Source organism: Anneissia japonica, unplaced genomic scaffold (assembly GCF_011630105.1).
Source record: "Anneissia japonica isolate Jap-2015-1 unplaced genomic scaffold, ASM1163010v1 scaffold1405_len252398_cov171, whole genome shotgun sequence".
Lineage (NCBI taxonomy): Eukaryota > Metazoa > Echinodermata > Crinoidea > Comatulida > Comatulidae > Anneissia > Anneissia japonica.
This window is the reverse complement of record NW_022737956.1, coordinates 123,315-145,034: the sequence shown is the minus strand read 5'-3', so window position 1 is coordinate 145,034 and position 21,720 is coordinate 123,315. Positions and strand designations below refer to the sequence as shown.

At 35.4% G+C, this 21,720-nt stretch overlaps 1 protein-coding gene across 2 annotated transcripts in view; it reads right to left on the bottom strand.

Annotated features, from left to right (window-relative positions):
* The window catches only part of LOC117117482 (tolloid-like protein 1), a 64,222-nt gene that overhangs the window by 40,697 nt on the left and 1,805 nt on the right, over positions 1–21,720 (bottom strand). The window contains exons 1-3 of one of the 2 annotated variants that reach the window (XM_033261787.1): positions 19,563–19,653; positions 14,828–14,980; positions 6,333–6,446 (exon numbers count right to left, since the gene is read on the bottom strand). In XM_033261787.1, coding sequence (XP_033117678.1) covers positions 6,333–6,354 — 22 coding nt within the window. In that variant the 5' untranslated portion in view covers positions 6,355–6,446; positions 14,828–14,980; positions 19,563–19,653. Of the gene's footprint in view, positions 1–6,332; positions 6,447–14,827; positions 14,981–19,562; positions 19,654–21,720 lie in introns of those variants that run through there. The other variant, XM_033261786.1, reaches the window with a different exon arrangement.

Here is a 21,720-nt window from a genome sequence, read left to right as displayed (position 1 = left end):
ACTGTACTGTACATGTGAATTTTGTACTGTATTATATCAGTTAAGAACATTGTAAAAATCGGTCCAAGAGTGGTGTAATAGAATTCACAAGTTAAAAGACAAATTTTAAATGTTTACTCCCACACCAGAATCTACATCTGTTATGGAAGCAGATGCAGCATCTACCTGTTTAACGCTGCACACTGTGTTGATAGATGGGTTGGTTCATTTCTCCAACAAGACTAGACACATTGGCCAAGATTCATTTTTTTTTCTTTTTATCCGTACTACTGAATGAGTTTACTTCAAACTTGATTTAAACAAATAATATAAACTTTGGTAGTCCATAAGTGAGACCTTATATATTACTGACAGTTCAACAACAGGGCGATAGCTGTCTCTTATACACATCTAGATGTGTATAAGAGACAGACTCATACAGTACAGACTGTATTTTAATTACAGTATTGTTTCAATACAGTTGTATTTTTTTTTTATTATTAAAATGTAATACACTATTTATTTACAATATTATTTAATGATGTTGAATACTCCACCACAGTATTTTGCTTCTGCAGTTATTTCCTGATAAATATTAAATTCAATTCTAGCATTTCATTTAAAGTATATATAAATTGGAAAGGTTTGTAAGGCAATATCAAAATAGTTATTTCATATTAATTCATAGATAGTATGCTAAGTAATTTTTAAATGATGAAATTTAAAATGTACTAACAATTTTTCTTTGCAGGTGGAAATGCCTTACTCTGTATTTTGAGAGATGTGAATTATACTGATTTATAAAGATTAATTCTATTTGGCATAGTTCTGATGGCACTTAGTAGACCTTTCAAATTCGTTTGTTGAATGCGACATGGATCTTTTTACCACGCTATTCACTCAACATACCCAAACCAACATGCAATCCAAGAGGCACAGCATACAATGACTGTTTTTCTGATTTTAAATTAAAGAAATTTAAATTATTATACCTTATTACACCAGAACCCACACGTAGAAAGAAAATGAACCACCATAGTAGTACCACAAATCCTATCGTACACACCCGCACTCATGCATTCTAAGCCTAGGACGGATAACAGAAAACCGTATCCTAGGCCTAAAGCTAGGCCTACTGTAGGGTGTAAAAAAAGGTAGAAAATTTACCAAATTTGAAGGGCAATTTCTCAAAATTCAACCGTTACAAATTTTTTTCCTTTTGAAATTGAGTAAAAGAACATCTAATGAGAAAGTATGCAAAAAAATTAGACCTCAATGATGGATATCATGTGTTGAGAGACGATTTAAAGTTGCCTACTTAAGTACCCGATCTTATGTGGTGGCGCTGTTTGTTGATTTCGTCGCCATAATGATAGGCCTCAGAAATACAATTAAAAATACAAGTAAACATTTTTTTTATACATAGTGATTTAAATTTGTGGTTTAATACACATTAAGGTATCTTGTAACTAATTTGAATCAATAAAAGATAAGTTATATTTTTAGTAATATCTGATATACTACACGAATTCCTGTACTGATAAATTTACTCGCGTAGCGAAGAATACATTGTTCCGCTTCAGTGATCTCACTGGCTGAAAGAATATTGTAATGTAGCGCCCTCTAAAAGTACAACCCTTTTTGTCCAAAACTCCTATTCTTGAAGACACCGTGAACTGTGGAGATCTCTTGGTCCTTTGTTCAATTCCCATCACTGCTCTCCTCGTACTGTATTTCTGCTAGATGGCTGAAATGCAAGTTACGATAGCGCACCGTCTTTCGGATGAGGCATTTAAGGCCATATAAAAAATATTATTAGTTTATCACCCTATCTGGGCAGGAAAAGTGATGAGGGAGGGAGGCTTTTTTTTTATTTTTTATTTTGGTAAAGCCAAATATCACCCTTGGGTTGTTTGCTGGTGCATTGATATTCAAAGTAAAACATGATTTAGATAATGCAAACAATACCTACTAACTATTTAATAAAATAAATGAAAAAAATAAATAAATAAAATAAAAATAAAAAAATGTGAAATTTTTTTTTTTTTTTTTCAAAAAAATTTTTTTTCAACAAATTATTTTTTTTCAGTACCATAAAAGGCATGCGCGCGAGGGTGATAAACTAATAATTTTTTTTATTGGGCCTAAGCCCCTGGTCCCATATGCATTATGGCCCATGTGCACGTTAAAAATTGCAGCACATACTTCGGAAAAGAGTAGACCGGATTGTCTCCCGGTGTACTGCCCAATCACCACCAGAATGACCCCACTGGAAATAAGTCTTCTTCAGACTTTCGTGGGCTATCCTTTTGGTGGCATGTTGTGTGCACCGAATATTAAAATTCTATCCTATCCTATCCAACTACAACAGATTACTGTCACTTCGATCAAAGAATAACCTTTAATTATATCCACTGATTTAGTAACTTCCCACCAGGTTTTTGCAAAATAAATCTTGAGACTACAGCAGTAGAACCTGTTGCCAAAAAGTGGGACAAACACAAGGGTTCATATCCTAAAGTATTTTTATAATAGGCACTAAATCATGCAATTTCAGTCAGATTGAAGTGCAGATGATAGCATATCCCATAGACCCCATTTCATATATACTGTATCACCAGCTCAGACATTTATTTTAATAACTCGTTTAATCATCTCATTAATCTGGATATTATCACACACTGCATCTATAACATTATTTCTTATCACACTTATCAAATGATAAGTAGAGATTGTTATCATACATTGGAAGAAGCCAACAAATACTTCAAGATCTGGGAGGTCCAACATCATGACAGGCTACTGTACATAGTGCACTGAACTAGGAGAACCCAAGTTGAACTACAGTACCATAGTACAGTACTGTATTTTATACATTATATCATAGTGCACTCATTCTGTCTACATACTGTATGTGGCAAAGACAAGCCAAACCAGTCACTCGTCGCAAATCGTGTTTCAGAGAAAATGGCCAAAAAATGTTGGAATGTCAAATTTTTAAAAATCGATTTTATTGCACTAAACTACCCTTTATATATCTACACATCATTCTATGCTGTTATTTTCCCCATGTTCAATGTTAAAACAATACTTTTTAAGTATTTAAAGATAGTTTCTGCGTGAGAAATGCCTGAAATCATAAACTTTGACGGTTAATTTCTCATATATTGTTCTTTAAACAGCTGTGTGGTTAAACGCTTGTAACTTCATAAGGAAATGTCCGATTTGAATGATTTTTTTAAACCATTTTATAGCTATTACTTTACACTCTAACACTGTATTAATAACTCAAAATCGATTTTTGCGACGAGTGACTGGTTTGGCTTGTCTTTGCCACATATGTCTGCTTAGTGATATAAATTATTTTATACAAATGGAATACTGCAGGTCAAACAAATTAAAATCATTATGATTGTACAATGTACACTTTGTGAAGTCTTAGTCCTTAATGGCTCAAACACGCATGAGCTCCAATATTTTAATTTTCATTATTATAAAGCCCAACGTTCAACCAATTCTTGATTCATAATAATAATACTCAAACTTCACAATGAGAAACAAATAAATCAAGATAAAAAAAAAAACCCTCCTTGAAATTTATATTGACTCTACATCACCTATAATAATTTCTAATTAATTATGTACAAGTTAATTTTTAAAATATAATTTCATCTTACATATTTTTTTCTAAACTAAAAATACAAAATTATAGTATATTTTTTAGCTTATTTTCTACTATTCATAATCTGGTAAAGATGGCATATGCCCCATGTTTTTTTGTTTTTTTTTGTAATATGGTACCATATACAGTACTGTACTGTACATGTGAATTTTGTACTGTATTATATCAGTTAAGAACATTGTAAAAATCGGTCCAAGAGTGGTGTAATAGAATTCACAAGTTAAAAGACAAATTTTAAATGTTTACTCCCACACCAGAATCTACATCTGTTATGGAAGCAGATGCAGCATCTACCTGTTTAACGCTGCACACTGTGTTGATAGATGGGTTGGTTCATTTCTCCAACAAGACTAGACACATTGGCCAAGATTCATTTTTTTTTCTTTTTATCCGTACTACTGAATGAGTTTACTTCAAACTTGATTTAAACAAATAATATAAACTTTAGTAGTCCATAAGTGAGACCTTATATATTGCTGACAGTTCAACAACAGGGCGATAGCTTGAGCCCAGCTGTTGGGGACACTTTGGCTTTAATAGTCGTCTGGAGTCATGGTAAAACCTGTTGGGGGGAAAAAAATTAAAATCATTTCCTAGACCAGGGAACAGGTGACCTGAGAGTGACATAACCCAAAATGTGTTCACCTTAGCCCCAAACATGGTGGGGCTGAGGCTGGTACAGTGTCGCCTATGTTAGGACACGAAAGACCACCTGTCGGGGAAATGCTGTTTAAAAATAGCTTTTTATAGTGCATCAATTTGTGGGGGTTTTTTTTTTGTTACTTTCAGCTTTCTTTTTCTTAACATTAGACAAATATTAATTTCTATGTCTTTAAAAAAGACTAATGAATAAAGAAATACAATAACGAAATATAAGAATTGATAGCCTTGAAACAGATTAAATGTTATTTACACTTTTAATATCAGTCTACAATGCATACCATAATCATAATATGCACACTGCTGTAAGGAGAGACTTTTTAATACCTTGTTAAGGAACCCCCACTCATCAAAAATGATGATTTCGAATAAAAATAAAATTTTATTTTTGGCTAATTAGCGCACACCCGCCACAGCGAAAAATGGAAATTTCAGAAAAAAAAGAAGTTTTTCTTAATTTTTATTACGACTACCGCTGCTTAAATCTCCAAAAATAAGAATTGCCTATTTCTATTCCTAATATAAATTTCAAGCTTGAAACCATCCCATTCTACAGTGTTTACATTCACTAATAAAATAATATTTTTATTTTCTCCCCTGTCTTGATGTTTTTGGCCACAGTCATATCTCAGCAAATACTTGTCAAATTTTTGTATTCCCTTTGGTATTTGAAAGGCAATTCTTTTCTGATTGCTTTAGTATTTGTTTCAATTGCATTGCTTAAAAAAAGCCACTGTTACTTTCCACTTTTTGATTGGTGCTATGCTGACCGCTCGCCCTTTAGAGGCTGCATTTCTACCTCTTTTTAGTGACTTCATTGGCTTTATTTAAATATAGCCTAAATTGTGAAATTGTTAAACTAGTACAGTGATACTGTTCATAATAACAGACTCAAACAAAGCATAAAAACCAAAGGTAGGCCTATTAATTACCCCTCATAAAATGAGCGAGTCTAAATGATAACCAAGGCTTCTGGAGGTCACTTCCATGCAGTGAATATGAGCCGATTAAATTTGAGTGTTTCGTTGCAAAAAAAATGGTCTAGATTATATATGAAACTACCTGCTAAATAAGAAAACAAAATTTTATTTTTATTTTTTTTCTGCCATCCTCTGTTCCCAAAATAAGGTATACAAAAGTCTTGCCTAAAAATTATGATATTATTCATAATGTGCCAACATTTACATAAATTAAATGCAACATTTACATAAAGTTTTGTTTTTAAAAAATGAGAAGGGGCAAATGGACACAAGTATAAATGTTGGGACAGCAAGGTGTGATACGAACAGGGGCGGCGCTAGCTGGGGTCCAGGGGGCAAAGGACCCCGTCGGGGACGTCGAGGACCTCTGGAACCCCTGCTTGGACCCCCCTCCCCGTCGAGGAATTTCCAGCAAGGTCGTCGGGGACAAATCAAATCTCCAGCGCCGAAATTATCCTTTTTAAATAAAGAATCCCATAATTAACACAAGATTTTTATTATCTTTTAATAACCAAAATTTCCCGACAGATTTAATTTTTTCCCCAATAGGTCGAGCGAAGGTGTGGACCCCCTTGTCAAGGAATTACTGGTGCCGCCCCCTGGATCCGAAACATGATAATGCTCCCTTTCTTGCTCTTCACATACTCCCACCAAAACTCCCATCATCATGTGTAATCCTGTCTTGCAGGGTTGGGCATAAAAAAAGGTCAGAAGGCCAAGACTTTTAATCTAACACTGAGAGAGCTGCACCCAAACTGTGTCATTTCCAGAAAAACCTTCATGCACTATCCAGTAATTTTATACCGCTCTATGCTCAATTTTAATAGTACTTTTTTACAAAAGATTATTTTCTAGCCAAAGATGGTAGGCGGGCTGCACATAGGGTTGTCGCAGGCTACAAAAAATTGTTTCCTAGACCCATGTGGCCTTCAGGCCAAACTTTGCCACCTGTGCTCTATAAAATATTCAATGACACTTTCTATTGTGTGTTTTCATATCTCGTCTGGAATAGGAAAACAGGGCTTGCCTACCTGTAAAGTTTCCATCAATCATGTATGGAATAACTGCATGGGGCCATCTCCTATCCTGTCTAGCTGTAACCGCACGTCTTTTTCGTGAGTTCGGTGGGCTCGGCCTACTAAGTACTGCAAAAATAAAAATTTTCTTATATAGAGGGTATCTCAAAATATTATAAGCAATTAAACAATAATCATTATGACAGTAGTAATTATTATCATCATAGAAATAAAATATTAAATATAGCAAGCATTCTTTTATCATCTAGCCAATTCATTCATGATTCATTTCAAAATATATATATATAGTCTTTTTCATCTGATAACATTTAAATTTTACAAATAAAAACTTGGTTAGTCAGTTTACATTATCATGGTTCAATCATCGGACATGACTGTGTTTTTGCTAAATTTAAAATAAGTGAATGAATGTGACAAATTTTGAAGTACTTCTGTTGCAACATTATATCATTTCTGATGTAAGCTGAAAGATTACTATCTATGAATTTCTGCAAAATTCTTTTTCCTGCCCAATTTGTTTTCTGGTTAGATGCCAAATATCAGATTATTAATAATTAAAGCACAGTGGGAGGATAGGTCTAAAATGACTTTGATCAGGACTTTGTAATTGGTTCATGGGGCTGGTTTTATCATGAAGTTGTTTTATAGTGATGATTTTCATGAATAATAATTGATTTGAAGATCTGGCCACATACACAGTTTGTAAGGTGGTGCCAATTGGTAAAGTAGAACTATAAGCACTTCACATTAAATGTCATCGATGGTGGCAGATTCAAAGGGAGGGGGGGAACAAGCAAGAAACGAAAAAGGAAATTTATATAACATACCGGTAACACAAAATTGTTTTGATAAAAAACAAGAGAAAAATACAGAATTATAAATAATTACTATAGCAATTATTTGTTATTGTTACAATTATTATATAATTTTAAGTGATTGCTATGTAATTATTACTATTATTATTATTATTATTATTATTATTATTATTATTATTATTATTATTATTATTATTATTATTATTATATAATTGAATTTATTGCATCAAAACCATTAAAATAAAGAACTGAGCATTACGTTTAACATCAATAACATCAAAAAGCATGAAACGAATCAGACATAGGAAATTTACATTAAAAATTACAGAAAAAAGGTTTTACAAAATCACACCAAAAAACACATTCAGAAAAAAAGTACTAGCGTTAAAAAAGGCAACATGTTGACAAATACAAGCATCCACATATAGGCAAACAGGAATTATAAATAATTACTCTAGTAAAATTTAATATTATTATTATTATTATAAAAAAAGAAAACCCACCAAAAAGTCACCAAAAGAGAAAAAAAGAAAACATCAAAAACCATTCGGAAAGAAAAAAAAGTAGAAGCGTTAAAATAGGCAACATTCAAAATAGAAGCATTCACAAATTGGCAAACAAGCAGTAAAATGAAAATCCAAAATGACACAATCAAAGCAAAAGAAAACGAACAAAGAAAGCACAGGACACAAAACATCAGGAAGAAGAATACAAAAAAAAAGTTGGGGGGGGGGGGGTTGGAAATCACCGGACTGCTGATTTATCGCTAGCATCAAACCCCAGGAGGGGAAGAAAGACAAATTGATTGAGTTAATTAAGTTAACAAGGTAAAAAGGTAATGGACGGTTTTGATATAGTTCTGCAACGAGAAATGGAACAGAGTTCCATTTTCAGGCATAATCATGAATTTGATACCTCGGCCACAACTATGTGGGGCTAAGATGGTCTCGGCCCTCTGTCTGTAAGTCTCTCCCTAAGACCCCTCTATTTAGAATTCATGGATCCGCCACTGATTCATGGCAGTTAATTCATTGTGTAGTAGGTTACTGACTTTGGCTGACAGCATTTACCAGTGGTCTTACCATAAAGCTGGCCATTGAATCATGTGGTAGATCCAGGGTCCAGTTGATGCGCACCTCGGCGTAGGCTAGTTTTGGGCTGGGGTACAAAATGGCCTGCGGGCCCATGTGAAAAATTGAAAATGCGGAACTAAATCCATATTCCATCGAAATCTTAACGTCATTTTTAATATTTCAACCAACGAAGTGGAACTAATTTGCCATCATATCACTATTATAGCGAAACGATAGTACAGTTAGTGGTTTGGAGCAAGCAAAAAATATTACCGTATGTTTATGTATTAAATTGTGCAAAAAAGTGCAAAAAAAACCTTTTTTTTCCCTCAAAAATGCCTCAGATTAAAGGTCAATGCCTCTGACCAGCAGTCGCGCACTTTTTCCAGGTAAACTGGATTGCATTCTTTATTGAGGCCCTGGTTTATGTTGATAATGAAATACGCTATGGCCTGGGACAAGCAAAATAATGTATCAAATTCGGGAATGATCTAGAGTGCCAACCCCTTTTAATAAAGATTTTGCATTTTTGTTTTGCACCCTTTGCATTGATATCGTTTTAAAAAATATATCTATCATGTAAAAGTAAAGGTAAAGGTACAGGAGTCCCGTATTCATTACTGAACGTATGGGAATGAGCTATGGCAGGGGTCCTAAGTCTCCCGGAACTCCCGGGAGTCTCCCGGAAATCGGTATGGTCTCCCGCACTCCCGCAAACAAGCAAAAATCTCCCGGAAATTCACTAATCTCCCACAAATTCAGTTAAAAACAAATCTTCTTTGTTTTATTTAGGCCTAAACTTTGGTTGACGATTATTGTCTGCAGTCTGACAGTACCATTGCCAGGCTCTTAAAGGTGCCTATTCTAAAAAAATGTCATCACCTCAACCCCAATCATGGTGGGCCTGAAGTGGGCATGGCCCTTCATATGGTACAGTACCTACACTTTTCCTCATAGAATATATAGCGCCCCCAATGTTATTAAACAAGTCTCCCAGAAATTGGTTCTTCCAACTTGGGACCCCTGCCATCATAAGAGAGTATTTTCATTCTGGGTGAAGAACATACAAGTTCTACATTGTTTGCCATAGCTATATATAAGGCCAGGGGTTAAGCCAGAAAAAAAGAAATAGGCCGTCCAAAATGGAGAAAGATCACAAGTCGCTAGCAACAGCCGAGGGGCGAACCCCGAGCGGGGGTGGGTGGGTGGTATTTGCTAGGGTAGACAAGACCCAATTTGGTTAGGCCGAGCTGGGTAGGCCAAGCCGTCCCAAGTAAAAGTGGCCAAAAAAGACGACCGGAAAGCTTGCTGGCTAAGCCCTCGCTATATTAGGGTTACTTATTCTATATTGGTTGTAGAAACAAGACAAGACAGTGTACTGTACGATTATCAATTCGTGCTGAATACGTACAAAATGACAGATAATCAAGTAAGCATCTGATAACCTAATAAAAACCTACATTGTTACTTTATAACATTTTCTCCTCCTTTGCAAATAATGTACACCTGAGCACCCAGCAGGATTTGCACACTCAAGCATTCCCCACCACTTGCATATTAAAACCAGTAATTGCCTTTCATTGGAAACTAGGCAAGCACCCAGCAGGAATTGCCACATTAAGCATGTTTATAGTCTGTAGTACCTTGGTTACACCTACCTGGCCATTTCAAAAATACTTTACATATTTCTTCATCACAAATTAAACAAATAAATCAAATTACTGTATAAACTGCTCTCAGTTTCAGGCTAATAGTACTATGACCTCAATTGTGACAAATTTTGTAATAGATATTCAAAGAAAAAATAATTTTTTTGAGTTTTTGAGGAGGATAATGCCCTTTATTGGTTGCACCCAGAGAATGCCACACTGTCATCCCCACCACCACACATCACCTATCTATGTCCATCTCACCCCTCCCCACCACTTCCCTCAAACACATAATCACCCATCTAGGTTTATCATCTGAAATGTGTTCTGAAACTAGCTTGGTTTATACATATTCATGACATTTTGTTGACAGGTACCTAAAAGCCCTGATGTTTTTCACTCAACACCGGATCTTTGTTTCATGGTTGAAATAATATAGGATGACTGTTTTTTTTAAATTCACTACATTATAAAAACCACACCAATTAAGTATCTAGTGATTGATGGGGTAGCACTGAAAGGGTAACAAGGTTAAAAATTAAATATAGCAATGTGTCTGGCTTTAAAAATGACTTAACCAAGTTATAACACCACTACAAAAAGACAATAAAGATCATGAGATTTATTTAGATTTTAAAGCAATTTTTGTGGAACATACATTCTGCATTTCATGCATGATAATTATCACACATTCATTTAAAAAAACATTTAGGAATAACCAATGAATGATATTTCATTTATTTATTACAACATTTTAGGAGAAAAATACAATATAAACTGCCCTACATTAATAACCAAGAGTAAGTCACTATCGAGGGTTCTCCACGAGGTATCATAAAATAAAAAAATTGCGATATTAAGCTAAAATTAAATTTTTTGATAACGTTTTAGAAGGTCGTATAAAGTTATGAAATAAATACAAAGATTCATTACATTAAGATTTACAAAATATTATCCCTTAGGTCAAGATACCCAGTATGAGCATCTGCCCATTATTTTTATAAAAACAATTCCTATATCCTCCTTCGCTCCTCGAGATGGTAGGGGCAGGGGAAAAGATCCACGGGGCCCAAGCTTACCAGGGGCCCATACAAATTGCAAGTAACATTTTTTTTTCAATATATTTTATATAAATATTAATAATTAATATCATGGGCCCTAAATAATGGCATGGGTCCCCTAATAATGGGCCCCTCCAGATTGACAGGGCCCGCCCCAAAGAAAAATTGTTTGCGCCTTTGTTTTTTTTTTTCCAGTTACATCTGCGCACTCATATTTTGCGCAATATAAATGAACAACCTTTAACCTTTAACACCAACCTTTTCCCCTGTTACAGCTTCCCCTCTTGGCAGTCCTACTGCCCCACACAGTCCTCTCACACACATTTTCATCAGTCTCCAATTGGAATTCCACTGTATGTGCTATGAGTAATGTGGTTAGGACAAATTTTTTTTCTGTAAGCCTACCTGTAGTTATCTGCATACTTTTATGAATTTTAAGAAAGCATCTAGGTCCTAAGGATTGTAATTAGGTTGTTTGGAATCTTGTGATTGATTCAGAACATACTTTGAGAATGCATCACACCTACTGAACTATAAATAATCTAAAACTGGTTCTAAATGCAGCTAAGACAAATTGTTTCTGTCAAATCAATTTAGAGATAACATGTGTGTCTCTGTCTGCTATGAGCTAAAAAATTTAATTCAATTCCACTGAATTGCTTAATCTTAAGCAAGTTATTAACTTAAAATTTAAAATTTCAAAGAAAAAAAAGATTTCCTATCAAAAAAATCCAATTAATAATACCTGTATTATTTTGCATAGATCCAACAAACTGGATGGTAATTTATTTTTATTTTTTATTTTTTTTCTTTGTGATTAAATGTCTGTAAATCAATGAAAATATTTCTTACTTAATTATGTTTCAGTCTGGAATTTAATATAGCTGATCCCTTTAATTGAGGTACACATACATTCCAAACTATAATTGAATTTTTTCGATTGAATTGAAAAATTTTTTTTTTTCCATATTTATTTGGCAGGCAAATTACTATTACTTTACTAGAAATTGCAAATTGCAAGTGAAGTGCTGCGAAGTACAACTGCATATAAATGTTCTTCGAACAAAATTATTTATGCGAGTCAAGTGAAAATAATGAATAATAAAAATAACAAATAATATGAGACACAACCCATTGACTATATTATTAGAACACGTCTCATTGGGTAACAAAGTCGTAATTTTTCATTTTTGTCAAAAAGTGTCTATAGTGGTGAATTTATATGGTTTAGGTTTTTTTTTAATAAAGTTTCAAAAATTTCTATGTATGTGGAAAATGTAGTTGATTACCAAAGGTTACAATTTTTATTTTGAAGACTGCATGGTGTACATTTTTTTATGGGGCAAGTTTCCAAGGGCGGGTTTTCTAGGGGCGAGTTGACTGCCAAAGAGAATTGCCAAAGTGCGAGCCAGCATGTTATTTGATCAAAAGTGCGTGGGGGAGGGGGGGAAGACGGCTCAGCTCCCCCCCCCCCCGTTGCACGCACGCAAGTCGTCACGTTGAGTTCTTTATAGAATCACGTCAGCCAATGACCGTCGTGAAGAGTGAGTGCCCTACTTAAGAGTTTACCCGTAAGTGTAAGCGCTCCGGAAAGGGCTGAGCTTAATAAGGTTTTTCATATAAATTAAAATAGGCCTTGCCTGAATCCTTTCAAATTTATTGTTCACTTCAGGTATAAAAATACTTTCTTGAATACAAACGATGAAACAAAATGCAATATTATTATATTAAACCCTGATCAAAAAGTTTGTGCATTAAACGAAACTGACTGACCCCCTTGTACAAGTAATGGATAAGACCAGGGAACTTGACGCAAACGAATACGAGTAGCCAGAGAACGTCTATGCTGATAGATATCATGGTGTGAAAATGTAACTTGACAACAAATGAATATAGTCAATGTTTTTATAGGTGCTGATTTTGAAGCACACTGACAAATTCATGTGGAGAGTTGGAGGTCATATTAGTTACCTTTTCCAATCCGAAGGAGACTTATTAATATTTCACAACATGGAGATTTGTGTGCTACAATATCAGAGGTTCCAGGTTGGAAGAATTTTCTTCCTGGAGATCTACAATAGTGGTTTTCTAAAACACATTTACAGTAACAGTGGCTATATTAAAATAAAATTAAGCATTTCCATAGCTATCGGCGACAGAAAATGCGTTCAACCAGACCCATTGTCTCATTTTTCCCAATTTTTAACGTAATTATTAAGATGTTGTATCTTAATTTTTCTTTGTAAATTTTAATTGATGATTAAATGTGTGTTCGATAACTAATATAATGCGAGCTTTTGTGTTTTTACAGTAGTACATTTTAATGGCAAATTATTAGGTTTTAAAATGCCTATTTCAGAAAGGCAAATCCTTCTAAACCATTATGATCATGAAGTCATTCAGGCAGACAAAGGGCGCAACCTGGTGTTGTGACGACACGACTGTTGTAATCTATAGTTAAGCATTTGAAGAAAAATTGATTTCTTTCATTAGAAATTATTTAATCTTGATTGATCCTTTCAAAAGAATAATTTAATGTTTTTATTGACATTTTAGTATTTTTACAATCTCACTATAGAATGTAGGGCAATAATATTAATATGGGAAATTCACAATTTTAAAGTTCATTTTTCACTTTTATGTTTCTAAAGAGCTCATAATCTGAGCGTGATAAATGTGGCAGCCTAGTTTGTAGCTAATTTGTGTCAAATTAGTTGGCATATCAAGGGTTAAAAAGATTTATTGATATTTAATCAGTGCAATCCAGACTGAAACATATCTAGACTGGAACACACACAGCACACTCAGTGCTATTAATAGCATTACTGTGCTATACTCTTACTGTGCTTTACGCTATAATTCATTAGCTTGTGTCTCATATTATAGAGGAAGATGCTGTACAGTACTTCCATGTTCCCAATGACTCCCCACAGAGGTCATAAACTGTGTCACAACTGATAGGGAGCATGATAGATGCCTGGTCTACTGATCTTGTCGAATGTTGATTAGATCGTTGACTAATATTTAGACAACTCAACAGTAAACTGTCACTCACTTTAAAGAGTACCCAGATGTTGATATAAAACAACTGTGGAATCCAGACCAATTTCAGACCATGGTCAAGCAATAGATGGAGTGACAAAAGAAGAGCCTAATCACGCTTATATCACCCCAGGGCCACCTTGGCGACCCAGGACGGTTTACATTCAGGAAGATGAGTTGGCTCACGTGCCTCGGATTGTCGCTCTTTATAGGATCATGCAGGCCGACAACATTGGGCACAATGAGGTACTGAACACCCCTTAAGCTGCAGCTTGAGGGCTGCCCTCGTGTCTTTGTTCACTGCAGGTCATGTCGCCGTATAGACGAATGTGGCTGTGAATTAAGCACCTCTCCACAACAGATAATATACTAATCACCTAGTGACATACCTGGGTGTATAGTTGGGACTGACGGAGAAGTGCAAGCAAAATGCGGAGGATGATTGAGAATATTTGGGATGGGGACTACTGGAATGAGGTTCACTTTTGGCGGGTATTTTTTTGCCCTCACCAATTTTCAGCAGGGGTGAAGACTTCTACAGTATATTTTGGGGAGGTGCCCCCCTTACGGTGTCCGTAGATATACAGTACCTCTGCACCTCAACCACACACCTGCACACAGCTAATCCCACTTCTTGGATACTAAAGGTCCAACAAAACAACAGTGAAAAAACATACGCAAAAAACGTTCGTTTGTGGGCCAGCATGCGAGTTTGTAGAATGCTTGAGTCTTGGCCATGTTCTAATTGGTTGCTAGTTTTAATCAGCAAGCTATGAATAAATCGGCTATGTCCACCTTCAATATTACTTGAATATCATTCTATAAAATATGAAATAAACAACATCTTACCTGTTTCTGGTGATATAGTGCCATTCCCTCTAGCTTCATTTTCCTCTTTTTCTATCCTCTCTAACTCCTCTACATAATTTTTTTCTTCTAAATAATAGTTTAACTGGTCTTGATACTCTTCTTCTGACAGTGCTATATCACCAATAAATCCAGCTGTGTAAAGAGAAATACATCAAAATTTCAACTCAATGTTTATTCAAAACAATTACTTTAATAGTTTTATGAAAGGTTCAGTAGGTCTTTACAAACAAAATTTTTAAGAATAACAAATTTGTTCCTCTGTTGTACCAAAGCAATCTCCACTATTATTTCTTCTATTTTTTTTTTTAATTACAAATTGAGCTGCTTCTTCTCTCAAGTCACTGCGTATAGTACGGTAGCTATTGTGTATGATCTTGCTGATGTGGTGTGGTAGAAGGATTCAAAATTAGGATACCCAACATCAGCTGCGACGTAAATGCTCCTTGTGGCCGGACAGAGGGGCTGAAATGGACCAGTACACCAGGGTAACCCCCAACTCTTCCAATTGTGTACATTGCACCTACGGTTTAGAGTCCTTAATATCCGAGAAGACTTGTTCCACCACCATAGGCGGGCATTCCGTTTGAAATAGCACCGATATTATGGCTGTATATGTCACGATTCCCCGTATTAACTGTTCGGCGAATCAACTGGCCGCTAATTGAGCATGCTAATTATATTTTTGATTTTTTGATATCTATACCGAGGGGGTTGTAAAAAAAGCAATGTTATGATTTAAACAGTTTAGTTGTAATCAAATTGATGATAAATGTTATTGTTACATATTTATTTTATTGTGAGGAAAAAAAATTAAATAAGAATTGGGAGATTTCATGGCAGGCACTGGCAGTAGTGGCATTATAAAAAAATTATTTAAAAGTAAAACATTAATTTTTGTTTTCAAATTTTATTTTAATAGTTAAGTCAAGATTCGATGTTGAATTACAAAACGTGTTGGCTTGACACCTCGATCTCTGATGAATCAATTTAAAAGTCAGAGGTATGTTCTGGTCACGACCCTTTAATGTCACTATTGGATAGGCAATATCGTCTTAAGGCTTCTACGAATGGATAACTTGATCGAAGTAAAAAAATCAAGTTGTCTTTACCCAGTACCGTTTGTGTATTTTATTCATGTGGGAAACTTCAAACCCATGTTAGATTTAATATTTATGCACATTGGCCAAGGATTGCTATTAGCAAAAATAATCACAAACTTTCACAGGAGATGCAACAGTATATTTCAATGTATAAACAAAGTCTCCTTATGGGGCTTAGGGAGTGGAGTTCATAGTGACTGGTAAACTAGAAGTCCAAATTTTAAAATGTTTAATTTATAGATAATTCCTGGCAAATTACATTAAAATATTAATATACAAAATAATAGGCCCGAAGGGGAATTTGCCTGGCAACTTCCCCTTTGAGCCTGTATTTGGTATATTTTTATGTAATTTGCCTGGAAGTATTAACTGTTCGTTAGTTTTATTCAAAATAATTATTATCCTGGGGTGGCAGGTTTATGAAAGAAGATACAAACAAGTCTTACTTAGTGTAAAATCTTTAAAATGCTTTTAGTTCTCTGGTCATTTTACATGGGTAATCTTGCACGACGTGCAACCTTCTACATTCTTTAACAGTATTAATAGCATATGTTGTAAAGAATTACTTAATATAGATTATTTCGCTATCATACTACTCATTAAATTCGTGGAAGGCATGAAACAATGCAGATAATATTCTTTGCTGAAAAAGTTAAAGAACAAATGATTATTACATTAAGAGTCTCTATGTGCCAGTCTTAAGCCCAGACATCCTTGGAATATAAATAGGACTAAACCTGCAGCGAGGTTCTTCGCTCCAATTTTTGGGCCAATTGGGTCAATTGTACACTGTCTGATAAAAAGCACATTTTGAAATTTTTTCTAAAATAATTGTAAATAAGAATTATTTTCCAAATGGATGCTTAGTTTATATGATGTTTATTAGTGAGCATTTTATTATAGCAATTTTTTTTCCCATTAATACAAGGTTTTTTTATCTGAAGATTTCCCAGTAAATGCTAGGGGACCAACTAATGCTCCACTTCAACCTTGCTGACCTCTGCCAGAACTTGTCAAACTTTGTATAATTGTACCTCCTTGCTCCTTCTAAAATTGTCTGCTAGGGACTAGTAACTGTATATGCTAGAAGCTGACATGGGTGGTTTAGGCAAGGGTTAATGGTGGGGAGGAAACTGTGGTGTTAAAAGTATCGGGGGAGGAAATGTCTAATGGTCAATTGTGTCACACAGCTTTGTCCCCCACCCCTACACCCTCCTCAAATGGGACATACCGTAGGCGCTATATTCTAGTTCTACTATACGTTCAGCTCCATGTAAAAAGTATTTTCTTGAAGCTCCAGATCATTCAAAACCGTAGTAAAAAAAAATACCGTATAAGCGGTTGGTGTGCCCCTAAAATCTCTATGGCAACTAAAGATTTGCTTGAGCACGAGTCAAGTACTAATTTATACCAGCAGGCAGAAACACAATCCAGTACATCCCTACACAAAAATCTGGCCCAATTTACCAAGTAAATTACTGTGAATTGACAGCGAGAATTAATCGTTTAACACTTTTCTACACTAAAGAGATTACTGGGCAAGAATAACATGCAATTTCTGTGGCTGTGTACTCAATTATTTGCACACACATCAAATGAAAAAATATTATAATAAGAGATTAGTCTATCATTTGATTAAAAACAAATATGAACAACGCTAAAAAAATACATGTTATAACAACTAAATAGATGCCGGACCGATTTTGGCTTACGTGGATTACATTGGCAGTGTAAGTAATTTTAAAACCAAAATCGGCCCGGCAGACAAATTTTGGCCGCGAACACACGTCTGATGTGCGAGACAAAAATAAGAAAATGTGTAGGCCTATATAGCAACCTCTATGTAAAAATAACGTAATAGAGCACCCTCTATGTTATCTTTTTTTTAATTGCAGTGGTGGAATTACAGTCATCGGTTGGTATAGCTTCGTGGACTCGGTGAAAGAAATTTATATGGCCTGTACTCACATTTTAATGAAGAATTCACTTTACTTCTTTTGCCTAAGCCTAGCCTACATACAGAACATAGATAGAGCTAGGCCTAGACTAGTCCGGCGCTAATGCACTTTCGCACCTAACTATTAATTCTCATATATCAGATATTCGCAAATAGCCTGTACACGTACAACAGTTTGTTTGTACTGGTACTGTATTGTTTTCTCCAGTAAACATTGCAAATAGGGGCCTAGCTGGTATCGATGATACATACTGGTGTTTATTTGTTCTATACAGTAGAACCTTGTTTTTACGCACCCCAGTTATACGAACCCTCGGTTTACCGTACGCCTCGTATCGACAATGACGTCATCAAAAAACCAGAAAATATTCAAAACAAACGACCCTTTTTAGAGCAACCATAAGTAAAAAGACTATAACAATAAACTATAATGTCCAATAAACAAGTATTTTCATTAAACAGCAACGTTGATTGAGTCTAATACCGGGTTGTTATAATCTAAAACCACGTGAACTGAGTGAGATGAACAACTACCGATGTGCTCAAAATAATTGCTTTCCTCCTTAGCTTCATGTGGCAAACCATGAAAAATACACAAAGCTGGGTAGACATAGTTTCGTACACAGCGCTAATTGGTTGGCTCACCCAGTGCAGTGCACATGGTTGCTGTTTCACGTACACGAACGCTAATTGGTTGGCTCGCCCAGTGCAGTGCACATGGTTTTAGTTTGTCTCAACAGGCCAAGACAACACCACAGATCTGTTGTTTAGAATAGGCATGAAGGGGAATTCCAAAGTTTTACCTTTGTCGTATAGGTAATCTTACAATATTTTCATATTCTTTACGGTAGATACACAAGACATATGGTTTTATTTGAATACTTTATTATGACATCGTAAAGTGATGAATAAAAACACTAAACAAATAGTTTTATTCGTAGGCCTAGAGGCTAGGTCTAGCCTAGTTAACATCATTCGTTTATACATACGTTTATTGAGCGTTATGTATGTATTAGGTCAAAGGTTACCACAAATTTAACCCAATCTCTATTTTACAAATCCCCCAATTTACGTATGCCCTCCGGTCCCACACCGTACGTAAAATCGAGGTTCTATTCTATATTATTGATATTAGCTTTCGAATAAAGGTATTATTATTGTCTAGAAATCCTGGCATACTTGTTGAGGGTCTTAATTTTTGGGGTCTGATATTGCGAGTGGGTCTGATGATATCTCGTAACGTAATCTTTGGTCTTAGCTTTCGTAGGTCTGAGTGAGCTTTCAGGACACCCGCCAGGGAGTGAGGTTAAAGACCCGAGTGCCTAGGCTAGCCTAACTAGGTAGCCTAGCCAAGCCCCAGCAGCTAGTCTAGGCCCTAGGCCTACTAGCTACCTAGAGAGGCAGCCTGGGCATAGGCTAGCCTAGCCTAGTAGGCCTAGGCCTAGTAGTAGGCCAGCCACCCATAGGCTAGCCTAGGCCTAGCCTAAGCATAGCATCTATTACTAACTAGGCCTAGGCCTAGGCCCTACCTAGGGGCCTGGCTATCTATGCGACACTGCCTACCTAGGCCTACTGCCGGAATTCATTGATCCAAGTTTTGGGAGATAGGACAGTAAGGCCATAAGCTCTTTGTAAGCGTCGATCACCATTTTCTTACCTTACTGAGCAAGTTTTCTTTCCCCTTAATTAGAACTTCTGACGAATGATAAATAGACGAGGTTGCCTTTAAATAGCGCCCTCTCTAATTAATTTTTTTACAGAACTTCTTATTAAATTTATATAATTATTGAGTGAGTTGTTCATTTAGTATCCTATTATTGAGCACTAGTTGGACCACGAGGGAATTCCACCACCTTAATGACAAAATACATTATGTTAAATTGTAAATATAAGTCAAGAATTACATTATGAATACGTTTTTATTAAACAAACAATATCCAATGTGTACATAATAACTGAAACATAGATAATAATGTTTTTTTAATGTGTTAAATTTAGATATTGAAATGAACTCCTATTTCTTTATACTGTAATATTATTGTATTGTTTTTGTGCTTAGTGTTGTAAAGTGCAGAGGTGCGTAAGAGGATATCCTCAGTGAGAATACTGTATATTCAACAGGTAATGGAATGATCGTTTTGCAAACAGTCCACTAAAAAGAGTAACCTATTGAAAATACACGTGGATTTAATCCAAAGGCATATTTCAAGGGTTGGCAAGGGTTAGTATGACCACATCAAGTTCCAATGACTATTATAGCCCCTACTTGATTATGATAACAAATCTTTAATGTTGCCATATCAGTACAGATAAAAGTTGATTGACACAATAATAACTGCATAAAGTGTAACGTATTTCCATTGGAACCAAGGCAAAAAACGTGATAGAATTATCTGTATAGATTATTTTGTATTCCAACGAAATGTGACACGCTCCATATTCATGTAGGCCTATTACCAGAGAGATAAATACGATATTAATGATCGATATTTTTTTGCTAGTCAAAAGGGAGCTCTCTATCTAGATCCACGGATTATTTTTTTTATTATTATTTGCAGCATCCACTTCGTTTGAGGATATATTATTCAGGTGGATGATGGCGTTTCTTCTGCCGTAGACCTTCCCGTGACCTCGTACCAGATCACGAACACATCGGATGCTTTAAGTTTTGTGGATCGGCTTTCGTAGGATCCTGAGTATAATTCATTACAAAATCGATGGATCGCGATCCAGGTAGGCCAACAGGTATGGAAGGCAAAAATCCGCCATAAATATATAACGCGCATCGAACCTGCTCCATGAAAAAAAAATCTTATGAGCTTAAAAGACGCCTGGATCAGTTTAGAAACTAGGACGGAACCCGCAATGGTCATTCACACACAACTTACCTGGGATTGACTTAACTTATGAAACTGTCGGTGTATTGCCAAGTCAAGACCGGTCTTGGGAATTTTCAACATAACAATGGAAACACAAAAATAATCATCGCAAAAGTCGTTAATCTAAATCTATTAAGTTACTCATCAACGCCTGTTCAGCATCTGTATGAGTTCATGCGCAGTACCATTCGTAATACCACAACAAATTAAACAATAAAATTAACACCTTGTTAATAAAGTACTGTATATTAACACCATTTAATTAAATCCAAGATAATAAGTGTGAATAGGTTTTGGATGATTCCCTTTTTATTAGCTGTCGGCCTTAATCAACTGCTAGGGCGTATTCACCCACATATCGTCGCTCACATCACGAACTAACACAATTAAATTCAATTGTGTTAGTTCGTGAAATCAAAAAAGCGCGTCAAAATACGCACTGTTGTTGTTAAGGACTTTTTGTGTGGTAAAGAATACGAAATTGCTTGACAACCAATACGCGCTCGTTTTGACGCGCTACTGTGATTTCACGAACTAACACAATCTACTTTGATTGTGTTAGTTCGTGATGTGAAATTAACTTCTGCTTAATTGAATATCGATGCACCTGTGAATAGTTTACTCTCGTGTCACGGTGTGAGGAGTACCGTAGGCCTTAAGTGTTGTTTATCGATTTATTTGAGAAAAGGAACTGCATAGGAAAACGTAAGCCCTCACAAAACATTATCACTATTTCGCCGTCTACTGTACAACCACCATGCAACATGCCAATGGCATTGAAAGACAGAACAACAGAAAAAGATTTAAATACGAAATAATGGGAAACAATGGCTGGATTTTGGTTGAGAAACTATAAAAAAAAAAAGCGTTAGTTAAACGGCCAGGTATATATATATGGGTGTCAATTATTACCATATCAAAATTACTATATAGGCC